Here is a 19126-nt window from a genome sequence, read left to right on the forward strand (position 1 = left end):
CTTCGGCCTATGCAATGCGCCGGCCACGTTTGAAAGGTTGATGGAAAAGGTGCTGGCCGATATTCCCCGACAGGAATGTTTGGTCTACTTGGACGACATCCTGGTCCACGGAAGTTCCTTCGAGGCAGCTCTGGCATCCCTGCGGCAGATTCTACAGCGGATAGCGGCAGCGGGCCTGAAACTCCACCCTGATAAGTGCTGCTTTATGAGGAAAGAGCTGGAGTTCCTGGGACACAAAATCGGGGGTGAGGGTATCAGTACGCTGGAGGAGAAAGTGCAGGCGGTGAAGGACTGGCCAACCCCCACAAACTTGAAGGACTTAAAGAGCTTCCTTGGTCTGGCGTCCTACTACAGGCGGTTTGTAAGGGGGTTCTCCTGTATTGCTGCGCCCCTGTTCCACCTGCAGAAAAAGGATAGTGACTTTGACTGGTCAGCAGGATGTGAACAGGCTTTTGATCGGCTGAAAAACGCCCTAACAGAATCTCCCACCCTCGCCACCCCGGACCCCAGTCTGCCGTTTATTCTAGACACAGATGCCAGCGATGTCGGAATGGGGGCAGTGTTGAGCCAGGTGGGGCCAGCGGGGGAGAGAGTGGTGGCGTACTTCAGCAGAACCTTTAATAAGGCTGAACGACGCTACTGTGTGACGCGAAGGGAGCTCCTGGCCATAGTACGGGCAATAAGTCACTTCAGGTACTACCTTTGTGGCCTGCCCTTCACTGTCCGGTCAGACCATTCAGCCTTGCAGTGGCTAATGGCGTTTAAGGAGCCAGAGGGGCAGATTGCACGCTGGCTGGAGGAATTAGCGCCATACGTCTTCGAAGTGAAGCGGGGGCTCACCACGCCAACGCAGATGCCATGTCCCGCCGCCCCTGTGCTCCAGCTGGTTGCCGGTACTGCGAAAAGCGGGAAGCCCGGGAGGAGGAGCTCCGGGCTGGGGGAGAGCATGATTCCGGGTGTAGCGGAGGTGAGCTGGCCTGCAGAGTGGCACAGGTGATTGACCCGCTCGAGTGGAGAGCGCAACAGGAGCAGGATGTTGACCTCCGGCCAGTGCTACAATGGGTGGAGTCTGGTCAAAGACCGCAGTGGAGCGGAGTGGCTGGATACTCACCTGCAACTAAAGGACTGTTTGTGAAATTTTCAGCTCTCCGAGTAAAGGACGGAGTGCTGCAGAGAGCCTGGAAGGAGCCAGCTACGGGGGAGGAGAGGTGGCAGGTGGTGGTCCCCAGGGCCCTGAGGGAGGCAGTTTTGAAGGCCTCCCACGGAACCGCCGGGGTGGGGCATTTTGGAGTTTCCAAAACCCTTCGGCGGCTCCGGCAGAGTTTCTACTGGGGGCAGCTCAGGAGGGATGTTGAGGACTTTTGCCGCCGGTGTGACCTCTGTGCAGCGCACAAGGGTCCCTCAGACCAGTCCCGGGCCCAGCTACAGCAGTTAGCAGTGGGAGCCCCGATGGAGAGAGTAGCAGTGGACGTGATGGGGCCTTTTCCACGCACAGACAGAGGAAACTGTTATGTCTTAGTTGCCATGGACTACTTCACAAAATGGCCGGAGGCATATGCCATACCCGACCAGGAGGCGGAGACGGTGGTCGACAGGCTGGTGGAGGGCATGGTTGCCAGGTTCGGGATGGCAGAAACCATTCACAGTGACCAGGGAAGGAACTTTGAGTCGGCTGTTTTCTCTGTCATGTGTGAGCGCTTAGGGATGCGAAAGACCCGGACGACACCGTTACACCCGCAGAGTGATGGGCTCGTCGAGCGCTTCAACAGGACCCTGGCGAAACAGCTGGCCATCCTCACTGCAGAGCACCAGCGTGACTGGGACATGCATCTCCCCCTTGTTTTGTTGGCGTATAGGTCCGCTGTGCAGGATTCCACCTTGTGTACGCCTGCCCTGCTCATGCTGGGGCGAGAGCTACGGACGCCAGCGGAGATGGCACTGGGGAGGCCTCCGGACGCTCCGGTAGTCGTACCGGGTCCGGAATACGCCAGGAGACTGCAGGACCGGCTGGAGTCGGCCCATGCTTTTGCCCGTGATCAGCTGGAGAAAGCGGGAATGAGACAGAAAAGGAATTATGACTTGAGGGTAAAAGGGAAAGACTTCAGGGCCGGTGACCTTGTGTGGGTGTACAGCCCGAGGAGGAAGAAAGGCCGGTGCCCTAAGCTGGACTGCCACTGGGTGGGGCCTTGTGTAGTGGTAGAGAAGCTGGGGGAAGTGGTGTACAGGGTTCAGCTGCCGACTAGGGGGAGACGAGTGGCCCTTCATAGAGACAGGCTGGCTCCATATAAGGGTGATGTGCGCCCGGTCCAGTCGACCCCCCTGAGAAATGAAACAGCCACAGCCCCAGACTCACTGACTGTGCCCCCTTCTACTGCCCCACAGCTTCCTCCACTTTTGCACCCCATCCCAGATCAAAAGCAGGGTGCTGCAGGACAGCAGACACAGCCCCAAGTGTCGTCTACAAGGGGGCTGCAGAGGCAGAGAAGACCCCCAGGTCACCTCAGAGACTTTGTACGGGATCCCTCGGGGCGAGGGATTTAGTGAGGGGGGGCAATGTAGCGATTCTCTTAGTTAGAGAGCGTGTTGATGTTGTGGGATTTCGGACTGTTCGGGAGGTTCGTGAAGGCAGCATGGAGAGAGAGAAAAGACCGAGAGCTTGCCTGTGTGTGTGTGTTGCTGTTCCGCTGTTGTAGTTGTGGTTGGCGTGGCTGTGGCCTACAGCAGCCGTTTTTCTGCTAATAAAGACGACCTTTGTTGTGAATATCGCCGACTGTGGAGGTGTGTTTACAACGTTACAATATATATATATATATATATATATATATATATATATATATATATATATATATATGAGCTGCTGTTGCTTATGTACTTGTGTATTTTAATCAATTATTTTCCAGTTTAAGACAAAGTTTCTCAGGGAAATAAATGTACATATGGTAAGCATAAACATATACCATGAGTGTATTTGAAACTTCATAAAAACTCATTTCCTTCACTATTTACTATGTATAAACGCATGCTCGCAGTGGCAGGACCCATATCGCTTTACATGATATCTAGTGTCTGGGCCACCAGATTGTTAAATAACTGAAAATTTACTCTGAGAGTAGGGGGCACAATGGGCCAATAGACGCTAACCATTTTTTTTTTCCTTTTTAGGAAAGTCATTTATACAAATATCAACTGAGAATACATAGCTAGCCATGCAGGACTCGCTAATATGAAAAATTGATCAAAATGCCACCCGTGTCTTTGATCAGGGGCTCTGGGCACCCACTACAAAGTTTTGTGGTAAATGTTGTCTCATTTTATACAAAGCATTCCAGTTTTTTCAGCAGCACGAGGGCCAGAGGCCATGATAGGCACAAAATTAATTTCCAATTCACTTTGTTTAATGCAGTCAATGCGACATCTTGATAAATATGACAGAACATCCAGTAAATCCAAATTGTTCAGGCAACACGTTAACAGGCAAAATTTAACACTGGTATTTGCAATGAACACAAGGTACAAAAAGATTCAATAACGCTCCAGCTACAGCACAGAAAAGGCAAACATGTCATGGCCGGGGAGGAAACGGACGAGGAAGGACTCACATGAAGGACTCCAGAAGCAAACATAACTAAAAAGGGGATTTATTTCAACGGGGAAACACAAATACAAAAACCTTGGAAGGGAGGCACAGGGAGACGAAGGGCAGGCACAGGGAACACAGGAACATGCGGGCACAAAACATCAACGACGCGACAGAGAACAAATGAAAACTGAGGGCTTAAATACACAATGGGTAATCAGGGCAAGAGGAAACAGCAGGGAACAACAGGTGAGGCAAATGAAACTAATTACACAGGGGAAGCAAAGCTAAACACAAAGCACAAGGAAATCACATTGGCAAAATAAAACAGGAAGTGATAAACCAAGGAACACGCAGACAAGTCACAACACTGGGAACATGACAAACATACAGGGAGGACAAACTCAGGAAATAAATTAACACAAAACGCTGGGCCAACGGCCCAGGACATGACAGTACCCCCCCCTCAAAGGCCGGCTCCCGACGGCCAAAACCAGAAACAAAACCAGACAAGGGCGGGAGGCGGGGGACCAGGAGGGAGGGCCCGAAACAAAAACAAAGACAGGGAGCAAAACAGAAAGCACAGGGCGTGAACAAAACAAATCAAACCCGGACAGGAAGAAAACAAAAACACAGGACCAGAACAAAAGGCGACGGCACAAGGCCGGAGACAGTCCAATGTCCAAAACAGGGGGCCGAAACAAGGAACAGTCCAGGAGCTATGACAAAACAAAAAACAGCAGGGGAAAAAACACAGTTCAGGGGAGTCAGTGGGAAATCCAAAAACAAAAAACACACAGTTCAGGAGGCCGCAGAGGCCAAGGGGCCACAAAGCAAAATCCCAACGAGGGAGGCCGACCGCGCTCCCAGCGGCGGCGGCGACGAGGACGAGAAGGAATCACTGGAGGCCGACCGCGCTCCCAGCGGCGGCGGCGACGAGGACGAGAAGGAATCACTGGAGGCCGACCGCGCTCCCAGCGGCGGCGGCGACGAGGACGAGAAGGAATCACTGGAGGCCGACCGCGCTCCCAGCGGCGGCGGCGACGAGGACGAGGGGGAGTCACTGGAGGCCGACCGCGCTCCCAGCGGCGGCGGCGACGAGGACGAGAGGGAATCACTGGAGGCCGACCGCGCTCCCAGCGGCGGCGGCGACGAGGACGAGAGGGAGTCACTGGAGGCCGACCGCGCTCCCAGCGGCGGCGGCGACGAGGACGAGGGGGAGTCACTGGAGGCCGACCGCGCTCCCAGCGGCGGCGGCGACGAGGACGAGGGGGAGTCACTGGAGGCCGACCGCGCTCCCAGCGGCGGCGGCGACGACGAGGGGGAGTCACTGGAGGCCGACCGCGCTCCCAGCGGTGGCGGCGACGAGGAGGGGTCACCGGAGGCCGACCGCGGGGCGTGCGGCGGCGGCGACGGGGAGCAGACACTGGAGGCCGACCGCGGGGCATGCGGCGGCGGAGAAGGGCGACCCCGGGCTCTGGTGGGGAACCCTCGGGTGACGTGGAGCGCTCGGACTGAGCAGAGACCCCCACCGGCTCGGACTGAGCGGGACCCCCTGGCTCGGAGCGCTCGGACTGAGCGGAGACCCCCATCGGCTCGGACTGAGCGGGACCCTCGTGCGCGGAGCGCTCGGACTGAGCGGAGACCCCCATCGGCTCGGACTGAGTGGGACCCTCTGGCGCGGAGCGCTCGGACTGAGCGGGACCCCCTGGCTCGGACTGAGCGGAGACCCCCATCGGCTCGGACTGAGCGGGACCCTCTGGCGCGGAGCGCTCGGACTGAGTGGGACCCTCTGGCGCGGAGCGCTCGGACTGAGCGGAGACCCCCATCGGCTCGGACTGAGCGGGACCCCCTGGCTCGGACTGAGCGGAGACCCCCATCGGCTCGGACTGAGCGGGGCCCTCTGGCGCGGAGTGCTCGGACTGAGCGGAGACCCCCATCGGCTCGGAATGAGCGGAGACCCCCATCGGCTTGGAGTGAGCTGAGCCCATGGGCTGAACGGGGCCTACATAGTGAGGCACCGGATGCGTAGGCTGGGACCGCGGAACAGGGCACACTGCTGCTTTATTGAGCAGCAGGGGCTGCTCGAGGAATAGCAGAGGTGCAGGGGACTGCGTGGAAGCAGGCCGGGAGACGACTGGCTGCGTGGAAGCAGGCCGGGAGCCGACTGGCTGCGTGGAAGCAGGCCGGGAGACGACTGGCTGCGTGGAAGCAGGCCGGGAGACGACTGGCTGCGTGGAAGCAGGCCGGGAGACGACTGGCTGCGTGGAAGCAGGCCGGGAGACGACTGGCTGCGTGGAAGCAGGCCGGGAGACGACTGGCTGCGTGGAAGCAGGCCGGGAGACGACTGGCTGCGTGGAAGCAGGCCGGGAGCCAGAGAGAGCGGGCTGTGAGCTAGGGAGATCTGGCTGCGTGGAAACAGACCGAGAGCTAGGGAGATCTGGCTGCGTGGAAACAGACCGAGAGCTAGGGAGATCTGGCTGCGTGGAGACAGACCGAGAGCTAGGGAGATCTGGCTGCGTGGAGACAGACCGAGAGCTAGGGAGATCTGGCTGCGTGGAGACAGACCGAGAGCTAGGGAGATCTGGCTGCGTGGAGACAGACCGAGAGCTAGGGAGATCTGGCTGCGTGGAAACAGACCGAGAGCTAGGGAGATCTGGCTGCGTGGAGACAGACCGAGAGCTAGGGAGATCTGGCTGCGTGGAGACAGACCGAGAGCTCGCTGACACTGGGGCCTGAGAGGGAGCTGACACTACTGGAGCTACAGAAGGAGCAGGAGCTGAGGGAACTGGGACCAAAACCGAAGGAACTAAGACAGGGGCTGAGGGAACTGACTGAGAGGGCACTGAAACAGCTGACACTGGGGACCGAGGAAGAGTTACTGGAGCTGACTGAAGGCGAGGGAGAGCGACTGGAGCTAGAGCTGACTGAGACCCTGCTGCTGCAGCTAACACAGAAAACCGATGCGAAGGCTTGGACCTGGTTGCCCCCACCCGCGGAACAGGAACGGGTGCAGAGGTCAGCCCGTCCGTGGCTGCCCCCACCCGCGGAACAGGTACGGGTGCAGAGGTCAGCCCGTCCGTGGCTGCCCCCACCCGCGGAACAGGTACGGGTGCAGGGGGAGCTGGAGCCAAGGGAGCGGGAGCAGGGTGAGCAGAGGGAGCTGGAGCTAACTGAGGGGTCTGAGACTGCGACTGAGGAGGAGCTGGAGCTACAGCCGACTGGGAACACTGCGACTGAGGAGGAGCTGGAGCTACAGCCGACTGGGAACACTGCGACTGAGGAGGAGCTGGAGCTACAGCCGACTGGGAACACTGCGACTGAGGAGGAGCTGGAGCTACAGCCGACTGGGAACACTGCGACTGAGGAGGAGCTGGAGCTACAGCCGACTGGGAACACTGCGACTGAGGAGGAGCTGGAGCTACAGCCGACTGGGAACACTGCGACTGAGGAGGAGCTGGAGCTACAGCCGACTGGGAACACTGCGACTGAGGAGGAGCTGGAGCTACAGCCGACTGGGAACACTGCGACTGAGGAGGAGCTGGAGCTACAGCCGACTGGGAACACTGCGACTGAGGAGGAGCTGGAGCTACAGCCGACTGGGAACACTGCGACTGAGGAGGAGCTGGAGCTACAGCCGACTGGGAACACTGCGACTGAGGAGGAGCTGGAGCTACAGCCGACTGGGAACACTGCGACTGAGGAGGAGCTGGAGCTACAGCCGACTGGGAACACTGCGACTGAGGAGGAGCTGGAGCTACAGCCGACTGGGAACACTGCGACTGAGGAGGAGCTGGAGCTACAGCCGACTGGGAACACTGCGACTGAGGAGGAGCTGGAGCTACAGCCGACTGGGAACACTGCGACTGAGGAGGAGCTGGAGCTACAGCCGACTGGGAACACTGCGACTGAGGAGGAGCTGGAGCTACAGCCGACTGGGAACACTGCGACTGAGGAGGAGCTGACACTGGAGGAACTGACACTGGAGGAACTGACAGAGTGCTAGGGTGAACAGACATTAGGGAAACCGACTGAAGGCTAGAGGGGCCTGAGTACGTCAAAACTGGCCGCGTGGAAGCAGGCCGGGAGACAGAAAGAGCAGACTGCGAGCTAGAGAGAGCAGGAGCTAAGGGCGTTAGAGCTGACTGCGAGGAGACTGACTGCGAGGAGACTGACTGCGAGGAGACTGACTGCGAGGAGACTGACTGCGAGCTAGGGAGAGGAGCTGACTGCGTGGAAGCAGCCTGAGGCACAGCTGACTGGGGAGACTGAGACACAGCTGACACCGGGCACTGAGAATGCGCTGACACTGGGGACTGAGAATGAGCTGACACTGGGGACTGCTGTAGGTGAAGGGTGGAGGTTAAGAAATCCTGCACTAACCCATGCAGAGAGCCAAATAACCAAGGGTAATCATCGACTAGCCCTTGCAGCTGGGCCGTGAGCTGTTGCTGTTCCTGCTCACATGGGTCAGCCAGAAGGTCCATAACCAGTGAATCCACCCAACAGATAATGGTCTGCTTTACCACCTCAGGGAGGGGAAAGGCAGGGGGGTGACGGGAATAATTGTCCGCAGGCATAGTAGCGTTGAAGCCAGTGTTACTCACGGAAACGGAGGATTGGGTGTGAAGTGGTGAAGCGGTCCGCGGCGTTATACCGCTCGGGTCTCGGGGTGCCTTCCGCCGTTGCTGCCGGGAACTCCCTCTCCTCCGCGGCTGCCGAGGAAGGGAGGGATCAGCGAAAGGGGAGGCAGGTGAGTGACGATGACGGGGACTGTTCAAAGACGCCGGGCCCCCCAGCGCTAGACGAGTGCCGTCGAAAAAATTGGAGCCGGAGGGGGTTTTGTAATGGTCGCGTCGTTCTGTCATGGCCGGGGAGGAAACGGACGAGGAAGGACTCACATGAAGGACTCCAGAAGCAAACATAACTAAAAAGGGGATTTATTTCAACGGGGAAACACAAATACAAAAACCTTGGAAGGGAGGCACAGGGAGACGAAGGGCAGGCACAGGGAACACAGGAACATGCGGGCACAAAACATCAACGACGCGACAGAGAACAAATGAAAACTGAGGGCTTAAATACACAATGGGTAATCAGGGCAAGAGGAAACAGCAGGGAACAACAGGTGAGGCAAATGAAACTAATTACACAGGGGAAGCAAAGCTAAACACAAAGCACAAGGAAATCACATTGGCAAAATAAAACAGGAAGTGATAAACCAAGGAACACGCAGACAAGTCACAACACTGGGAACATGACAAACATACAGGGAGGACAAACTCAGGAAATAAATTAACACAAAACGCTGGGCCAACGGCCCAGGACATGACAAAACATTTGAGACACATCAGAACAAACCTTCAGGAACATCCAGTTTTATCCACAGTGAGAACTTACACACAACAGTTGATACTTCAAACCAGAAAAATCACAAAATACTATTAACATGTAAAAAAAGTAGTTATATTTTGAACAAGACCTTTAGAGCAGCCGCAGCAAAGACATGCTGCATTCAAACAAGCAAATTACTGTATCTTATTTAATTGAAATAAACAGAGTGCATCTATGATGCTTATCAGACAATTGCATCATCCCATTGACACTGATTAAGAACAAAGGACATTACAGCTCAGAGGTGATGCGTTTGATGGCATGCCCTTGTTTATCCAGGCGAACTGTGTACCACAAGCAAGTCAACATGAAAAGGAAAAAAAAAAGTTAAACAAAACCAAATGTTGGTGACTGCAGTATTCCAGACTCCATATATTCAGTAAAGTCTTCAAATGTGGCATGAATAGGAAGCCTCAAAACAACGCTGCACGTGTTGGCTTCAGGATAGCGCCGTCGGGCGCCATTTTCATGCGGGGCATGAAGGAATTCAATTTGAGGCCTCTGGGGGAAGCCCAAAGGAGGAATCTGGTCCACTCTAGAGACAAATATCAAAAGTTTTTCAAGGCTGACTGCACGTGAACCATCTAAAGGAAAAACAGCAATATAATATTGATTACTTTTGTCAAGTTTGTATATTACCTAGTAATTTTGTGCATAACAAACATACATACCGCCTACTTCAATTAGCCAGTCCCTCCAAAACATTAGGGTCAAATTTTCATTCTTTCGGGCATTGCTGCCAGCTGGGGAGAGGACGGTCTCAAAAAGAGTCATCATGCTCTGAACAGTAAGTTGGCTGTGTCCAGACACAAAGACGGGGCGAAGGACGTCAGGATGGGCCCTCATCGCCTCTGCCACCTTCAGGCACTCCAATCCCTCTATGAGCCTGTAAGAAAAGAGTACAGCGAAATTAGTAATTTTGCAATTCAATTTTAAAAATATAAGAACTGTGGTGTTGTGTCTGTATCTTTGCAACAGCGGAACTAATGACGTCACATGCATTGTCGGCAACAGCTGACAAAATAACACAGGTGAACTCTCTTGGTTTAAGTATATGGAAAACCATCCAATAAATTTGTAAAAGTGGACCAGCTGTAGCTGAAGATTTATTGTATCTTTTTGTACCTTGTGTTCTCATCTCTCATGATGCTCAGACGTGACCTATTAGAAGTAGCTCTCCTGTATATCGTTGCTCATGGTGTTAAGTGGCACCCTGGTGGTGTTGAGAAAAGAGAGCATGGTGGTTGGGCAGACATCATGCTATTCTCATAACCTCTCCAGCCCACTCAAACCCTCTGACAAAGCCACAACCCCAGAGGAACAGCATGTTTCCATGCAGGTGTTTGGATGACAGTTTGGAGCACAGTAACTGGTGCTGTTCTGTATTAATTGCATCTGAATGACATTTGATCAGACTTTTGTTTTACTGTGACTGGTTAGGACGTGAGATCACAGGAGCAGAAAAAAGAACACTGCCGTTTTGTTTGAGATTCTTCTTTTATTCTATGTGGACATCATTTTGATCGCAATAGATTATCCTCTGTGATGACACATTATCACTGATAATATCTCTGTGAAGACAGCTTTATGTTTACAGCTTTATGTTTTCATTCATGAATGCAGCATGTCTTTGCTGCGGCTGCTCTAAAGGTCTTGTTCAAAATATAACTACTTTTTTTACATGTTAATAGTATTTTGTGATTTTTCTGGTTTGAAGTATCAACTGTTGTGTGTAAGTTCTCACTGTGGATAAAACTGGATGTTCCTGAAGGTTTGTTCTGATGTGTCTCAAATGTTTGCCTTTTCTGTGCTGTAGCTGGAGCGTTATTGAATCTTTTTGTACCTTGTGTTCATTGCAAATACCAGTGTTAAATTTTGCCTGTTAACGTGTTGCCTGAACAATTTGGATTTACTGGATGTTCTGTCATATTTATCAAGATGTCGCATTGACTGCATTAAACAAAGTGAATTGGAAATTAATTTTGTGCCTATCATGGCCTCTGGCCCTCGTGCTGCTGAAAAAACTGGAATGCTTTGTATAAAATGAGACAACATTTACCACAAAACTTTGTAGTGGGTGCCCAGAGCCCCTGATCAAAGACACGGGTGGCATTTTGATCAATTTTTCATATTAGCGAGTCCTGCATGGCTAGCTATGTATTCTCAGTTGATATTTGTATAAATGACTTTCCTAAAAAGGAAAAAAAAATGGTTAGCGTCTATTGGCCCATTGTGCCCCCTACTCTCAGAGTAAATTTTCAGTTATTTAACAATCTGGTGGCCCAGACACTAGATATCATGTAAAGCGATATGGGTCCTGCCACTGCGAGCATGCGTTTATACATAGTAAATAGTGAAGGAAATGAGTTTTTATGAAGTTTCAAATACACTCATGGTATATGTTTATGCTTACCATATGTACATTTATTTCCCTGAGAAACTTTGTCTTAAACTGGAAAATAATTGATTAAAATACACAAGTACATAAGCAACAGCAGCTCATATATATATATATATATATATATATATATATATATATATATATATATATATATATATATATTTAATTTCTTCAATAGCCTGAACTCCGTGGTGTTATTTTTAAAGTTTTAGGCTTATAAAATTACCCGGCGCCCTGCCCCGCCCCCTCCGACTGTGCCGAGGCCATTTGCGCCAGGACCCCTTCTCTTGCTTTGCTGCCCTAATTAATGCCTAAAGAAAATACGACGTCGAAATCTAACCATTTCGAAACCGCCGATATTGAAAGACCAACATTTTTGTAATATCTAATAAACACTTTGATCAGACAAGACCTACTTCAAAAGTTATTAATGACGAAGAGAACAGGCAACAACAACACTGACCAACGACATGTACCAACGACATTGACCAATCACAGACGTTAAGGACGTGCAGACAACTACATGAACCAAAAACAGGGGGCAACAAAAACAACTGCGAGGTGTACACTACTTTACTGCAGATGAATTGGCACGATCGCAGTGAGTAATAACCACAACAGCAGCTAGAGACATACACATATGCAGCAAACACATATGCAACATATATATATTGAGCAAACACTTATGCAGCATACACATATGCAGCAAACACTTATGCAACATACACATATGCAGCATACACATATGCAACATACACATAGACATCAACCAAAGACACATAGCAACAACATAGAGCAACAACATCTGCACATATTACTTCTACTTATTTTTGACACAAATGGAACCCCATACTTGATTATATTAATCATACTAGATTATAATATTTTTATAATATTTTTATTTTAGAGAGTTTGATTTTCTGTTACATGGCACTGAACAGGAGTGGCCCTCCAATCTCATTGTACATCCTGTATAATGACAATAAAGGCATTCTATCTATTCTATTCTAAACATGTTGCTGGTTTGGAGGAAGTAACTATTGAAGTTAACTCTGAAAGATCAACTAGAGCAAAAGAGTCTAAATAAATACCAGCAGTGCTGAAAGCAGCCGAACATGAAGAATAATCTTTGAGATGGTTATGAATAATTTTTTCTCTAATGTCTAAAATGTTATATGTAAACAAATCCATGAAGTCACTACTAGTTAAAGTGAAAGGAATACTCGGCTCTACAGAGCTCTGACTCTTTGTCAGCCTGGCTACAGTGCTGAAAACAAACCTGGGGTTGTTTTTATTTTCTTCAATTAATGATGAGCAGTAAGATGTCCTAGCTTTACGGAGGGCTTTTTTATAGAGCAACAAACTCTTTTGAATATCTTCTAAATTAGTGAGAATAGAGAAATCTGCAGATGATGATCTCTCTGTGTGTTCTTCTCTGATCTCTCTGTGTGATCTTCTCTGATCTCTCTGTGTGATCTTCTCTGATCTCTCTGTGTGATCTTCTCTGATCTCTCTGTGTGATCTTCTCTGATCTCTCCAGACTCTGTCAGGCTGCTGAATGGTTCCAGTCTGTGTTCAGGCAGACTGGAGGTGAAGTCTAACCAGAGCTGGTCCTCAGTGTGTGAAGCTGACTTTGACCAGCAGGATGCAGACGTGGTTTGTAGGGAGCTTGGCTGTGGGCCTCCTTCGGTCCTCCAGGGGGCGCTCTATGGAGACGTGGAGGCTCCGGTGTGGAGCAGAGAGTTCCAGTGTGGAGGCCATGAGTCTGCTCTCCTGGACTGTAGAAGCTCAGGCTCAGCTAGAAGCAGCTGCTCACCTGGCAAAGCTGTTGGACTCACCTGCTCAGGTAGAAGAGGAGCTGCAGCTTTGATTTGGTTCAAACTCACTTTATTCTGTTACTGATGACTCTCTGCTTTCTGCTCAGAGCCTGTCAGGTTGGTGGGAGGAGCCAGCCGCTGTGCAGGTACATTAAATGTAAAATATCAGGGAAGGTGGAAACCAGTGGATGTCCCTGACTGGACCATTAAGGAAGCAGCTGTTGTCTGTGAACATCTGGATTGTGGCTCTGCTGCTTCTGTAAGACGGAGCGAGTCCGCTGGAATCTATACATTGACAGCAAGCTCTGACTGTGTTAAATCTGGATCTAGTTTAATGGAGTGTGCAACACGGAGCCAATCATCCTCCATGATAAATCTCCAGTGCACAGGTAAGCCTGTCAATCCAATCAAAATAATTTTCTTCATCTGGATCTAAACTACAGTGTGTGTCAGTGATGCCATCTGCCTCATGTGGTTGGAGTCAGAGGAAAGAAAAGATAGAAAAGAAAATGATCACAGTGGTGAGGGCATTAAATATATATCAGAAAGATCCAGAGTCAGATATCTGTAGAGTATTGCAGACAGAGGGCATGAATGACCTGCAATAGTGCTATATAAACAAAGAAAGGGGAGTAGAGTAGAGATGGATCCAGTGTGTCATGGAAGCCATCCAGCAGATGAGTTGATAGTATAACTTCAAGAAATAGGTGTCAGTCTCAACTCTCTGGGGGCCAGTCTTGGTGGGTCACACTCTTGTAAGATTACCACTGCCAGTTCAGAGGCACTGTCCTCTGAATTGGCAGAGTGGGGTGGTCACTCATATCTTCATGAAAGTTGACTGCAGAGTATCTTCCAGCTTCAGGGACATCACAGTCCTCCCTCAGAAGGTCCTAGACAGGAGATTCCATCTGTTAGTTGAACCTCAGATTCTAGAGGAACGATGCAGGTTTCATCCTGGTTGTGGAGCACTGGACCATCTCTTTATCCTCCTGAGAATATTAAAGGCTACATGGGAGTTTGGCCGACCAGTCCACATGTGTTTTGTGGAGTTGGAGAAGACATTCAAACATGTTCATGTGGGTGTCCTGTGGGGGATGTTTCAGGAGTATGGGGTATTGAAACTCAACAGATACACAATAATAATAAAGTTTTACTTACCTCAGTAATATCTCATTTCATGAATGTTTGATTTGAACAGAGCAAAATAAATGCTTAAAACTCCAACTGTTAATTTTATCTTAAATTCATCCTCACAGTTCCTTTGACGCATCTAACAAACATTAGTCAGAAACATAAGATATTAAAACCATGTCACAGATTTTTGACAACTTTTACTTCTATTAAAGTTTCCACATCAAGAATCGAGACAAACAAATCAACATCTATTTAATTTTAATCATTAGTCATTAATCTCTGGCTCTCTCTTCTTTTGTCCTGTCTCCCCTCAGCCCCCCCTCAGCAGATGACCCCCCCTCCCTGAGCCTGGTTCTGATGGAGGTTTCTTCCTGTTAAAAAGGAGTTTTTCCTTCCCACTGTCACCAAGTGCTGCTCATAGGGGGTCGTTTTGACTGTTGGGTTTTCTCTGTATTATTGTAGGGTCTTTACCCACAATACAAAGTGCCTTGAGGCGACTTTTGTGATTTGGCACTATATAAATAACACGGAATTGAAACTGAATGGTTTTAGCGTAACTAGGAAATAACAAAACTCAGTGAAAACAGCTAAACACAAAACACTGGGCACGTGGCTCAGGACCATGACACTGTGTGGGTGGATGGTTTATCAGGATTTAGTAATCCTAAAGTCGGAGCAGTCTGCAGGGTCAGTTTTAAGTCATGAAAGCTTTGGCAGCATCTTCAGTCCAGTCTAGTCTGTCATGTGCAGTCAGTCCCCTCCCATGTATCATTGCTGACAGTGGAGCCTCTCGCGCAGAGTATCCACTGACAGCAATATGACGTCATGCCAAGAAAACTCATCATTTGTTTCTTTGTTTGTGGTTTTGGGATGGATTGAATCGCTGCAATCCTTTTTGTGGAGAGGGACTGACCGTCTGATGAGATCACATGTCCCAGATAGGCGACCTTCTCCGAAGCCCACTGTAATTTGGAGAGGCTCACCTTGTGACCGTTTTCAGTGCGGTATTTTAACAACTCTCTTGTGTCTGTCTCGCAGGCCTGCTTAGAAGGGGAACAGATCAGCAAATCATCAACATATTGCAACAATGTGGAACCCTGTGGAACCTGACAGGTTTTCTTTCAGTGCACTGTTGAAAACTGTGGGGGCCTCATTCAGGCCCATGGGGCAACGTGTCCAAGTATAACTTTTCCCTTGGAAAGAGAAAGCAAACCAAAGCTGACTGGCAGGATGAACCTTTATACTGAAAAACACATTAGCCAGATCAATCACAGATAATTATTTGCTTTCTGGTGGAACTTGTGCCAATATGGTGTGGGGGTTGGGAACTTCAGGTGCCCTGGCATGTATTGCTGCATTCACTGCTTGAAGATCTTGCACAAAGCTCCATTCTTCAGGCTGCCCTTTGTCCCTTATTTTTTTTACAGGAAATATTGGTGTGCGCACTGGGCTGTCCTCACAGGGGATGATCACTCCTGCCTTCACTAAAGAGTTGAACACAGGAGTAATACCCTTAACAGCTTCTGGCTTTAATGGATACTCATGCTTACATGGTCTGAAGTCAGACTTAGGAGTCACCACCAAGGGGGGGGCACCTTTCATTTCCCCCACATCATATTTACTGGTTGCCCACAAGTGCTCCGGGATATCACGCAGTTCTGGAGAGTCTGGGGTCAGCTGGGATGGTTCCACCTGCTGGACATAAAGACAAGTTTTTGTTAGCAGCTGCACAGTCCTCATAACACAAACTACTGCTGTCAGGTGCTTCTCAAACACCCCATTGCAGTGTTTTACTCCTGGAATGTCAGTTTCTTCCCATTGTTTGAACTGTTGCACTCGTTTTAGCCACGGCCCCAAATCTTGCCGATCATCTTGTTCAGCTTTGGAAAGAGAAACATGTGGAGTGCTGTCATGATGCTGTTTTGTTCATCTGTGAGAATAATTTTAGCTGCACATCTATCTTTAGTCCAAAACACACTGTCTATTCGTACTCTCAGTGTTCTGCCTCTCTCTGTACCACTCTATCTCAAACTGCTCATCAGCTCCCTCACACACATGTGCTGTTACATGTAACGAGTCTGCTGCCCTGTAATCAGATGTGTGTGTGTGTGTTGTTGTGCAAGTTTTACCAGTTCATCACAAACAGGAAACACAGCAGTCTGCTGGAGTCTCCACTCATATGCATACAGCAGCAGATCTGAATCATATTTAACCATCTGCAACATTCTGTTCACCCGTGTGATGATCAAACCATCTTTCCCCGACACAACGACAATCCCAAGTTTACACATCAAATCTCGACCCAACAAGTTGACAGGACAACACGGTGACAGCAGGAACGCATGTTTAAAGAACCCACTTTCAGTATCTTCACATTGTAAATCTCTTGTGTAGTGTTCAATTATTGGAACACCTCCTGCTCCTACAGTTTTAATATATCTACCACTAAGTTTTGGTTTTGGGTTTAAATCTGCTTGGCTGATCACTGATTCAGTAGCACCAGAGTCTACCAGAAACACAACCTGCCGTCCTGCAACCTGGAGAGTTAGTTGTGGCAAGCGTTTGTAAGCAGTGGATGAGCTCAGCATTTGGTAAAAGGTGTGTCTGTTAGGCCTTTCAGGCGATGTCTGGGTACCCTTCCCTTTCTCAGCCTCCGCCCCGAGTCCGTCAGCCTCAGTTTCCTGCTTTTCAGGGCAGTAGCTCCTGTAGCTCCGCACTGAACACGGCTCTTTCTACCCCCCCACCCCAACTTCTTTCCCTCCAGCTCCTCTCTGCCTCTCCCACGGCCTCTCCCACGTCCTGCAGTGCTCCGTGTTTGTGCCAACTGGAGTTTTCCTTCAGTTTTGACTTTCCTCTTGTTATCTCGCTCCATTTCTTCCTTTGCCATTTTTTCTCCATGAATGGCAAATCTCGCAACCTCAGACAGTCTTGCCAAGTCCCACTGCACACAGTGTTTGTGTACATACGTTTGCACTTCAGGTCTTAGTCCTTTCACAAAGCGATCTCTGAGATGTACTTCCCAGTTTGTGATTTGGGGTGCGTGTCTCCATCCTGCCGCCGGGGTGTCCAAACCGCTGTGTTTTGAATGTATTTCCATCAGACGGTTTAGATAATCCACTGTCTCATTGTCCTGCTGAACACAGGCAGATACCTTGGAAAGGTTTAATCTCCATGGCCATGCAGTAGTGAAGTTGTCACAGTTATGGCGTTGGCATATGCTGCTCGTCCCCCAGTTAAGTTTGGGGCGACATTGTTATCCGGCCAGCCGTTGCTGACGCTTGACCAGACGCTTTGTCCCCATTTTAAAATGATCAGTCTTTTTATCTCTGCTGTTGTTGGTTTAAACTCCACAAGAAAGGAACAGAACTGGGCCACAAAGTCCTCGCTGTCCTCTTTGGGGTCTGGAAGGTGTTTTGCGGCTTCTCTCATATCATTTTCAGGCCACGGTCGGTAAACCAAAGCTATATTTCCATCTGTACCCATAACTTCAATCATGGGCATGGTCGTAATGCTGTCATCCAAACTGATAGCCTGTTCACTCATTCCTGGATTAAATTCTGTTCCCGATCTGGTGACATGAGGGGACAGAGGTGGTGCAGTTGCTCCAGCAATCTCTCGTGTAGGCTGGGGGAGGTTGGTTAGCAGTGATGCTTGTTTTCTAAGGTCAGAGTAAGGTGGAGGTGAAGCTGCGTTGGGTTCTCCCCGGTCTGATACTGGATAACATGATGTTGGTTGTGTTGGTCTGTTGTTTTGATCCAGGTCCAGGTCTACCCTGCTTTTGACACACTGAGACACTTGATTAGTAACATTTCTTGACCCGTCCACACTTTCTCTCCCTGAGTTTTGCTTCATCCAGCCACAAAAAAAAGCTTTCCATTCTACATGAAAAGGAACAAACTTCTTTTTTTTCTTCAATTGTTCGACTTTTTCTGTCTTCACTTTCTCTTTTTTCTAGTGATTGTTTTAGTGCATTTAATTTCCTTATACTAAAGGACCCTTCTTCTGGAAACCCATGTTCTTTTACCCACACATTAAATTGCTGCAAAATTTCCTCACCATGTTTGTTCTTCATAAATTGCACATTTGGACTGTTTTGGTTATACTTCATTTGTGCCGGCTTTTCTGTTTTGGGTTTTGAGTTCCCCATTTAGTTCCTGGCGGTATTCACTTTAATCTCAGAGAGCCACTCTCTAGATTTTCAAACACATCAATGCCTATTTGTGATTCGGACTCAGTAAGTCGTCACTTATGTAACCCACAATGCTGTTAACCTGCGTCTGCGCAATCAGCGCAAACCAGCCTTAGTTTGTGTGTGCCCACAGCGATCAGCCCAAATTAAATATGTCAATTTGCGTCTGCTGGTGGCGATCAGCCCAAGTCAACAGTGTTGATCCCAGATCAGCTGTGTTTACAGAACTTTTCTCTGAATGGTGGACCCTCTTACCAAACACAGAACAATTTCAAATTTTAATTTAATATTTGTCCTTAAAATTATAGTACAGTCAGAAAATCAAGTTGGTCTCACCCGCTCTCCACTCTGAGTTCTTTATCAATTAAGATTTCAGCGGTGAACAGTCAACGAACAGTCAATGAGCATAAAATAACCACAGTTCCTTTGTGCTCATTGTGTTGATACAGTCTTGTTCTGTTAGCTGTGGGGAGTTCAAGTTCCCACCACCATGTAGCATCAGCCTGATAATAAGTGCGTTGTGGCCTCGGACACAGCCTACAAAGAAGTTTGTTTCCTCATCTTCGCACACTTGGTCTTTGTACTAGAAAATTACAATTACATACCAAAGAGGT

At 49.5% G+C, this 19126-nt stretch overlaps 1 protein-coding gene across 1 annotated transcript in view; it reads left to right on the forward strand.

Annotated features, from left to right (window-relative positions):
* The window catches only part of LOC115776282 (scavenger receptor cysteine-rich type 1 protein M160-like), an 81432-nt gene extending 66061 nt beyond the window's left edge, over window positions 1-15371 (forward strand). Inside the window, exons 11-14 of the mRNA XM_030723898.1 lie at window positions 12913-13218; window positions 13297-13466; window positions 13520-13578; window positions 15362-15371. Of these exons, the coding sequence (XP_030579758.1) occupies window positions 12913-13218; window positions 13297-13466; window positions 13520-13578; window positions 15362-15371 (545 nt within the window). The remainder of the gene's footprint in view (window positions 1-12912; window positions 13219-13296; window positions 13467-13519; window positions 13579-15361) is intronic.
* The last annotated feature ends 3755 nt before the right edge of the window (window positions 15372-19126 follow it).

This window comes from Archocentrus centrarchus, unplaced genomic scaffold (assembly GCF_007364275.1).
Source record: "Archocentrus centrarchus isolate MPI-CPG fArcCen1 unplaced genomic scaffold, fArcCen1 scaffold_30_ctg1, whole genome shotgun sequence".
Lineage (NCBI taxonomy): Eukaryota > Metazoa > Chordata > Actinopteri > Cichliformes > Cichlidae > Archocentrus > Archocentrus centrarchus.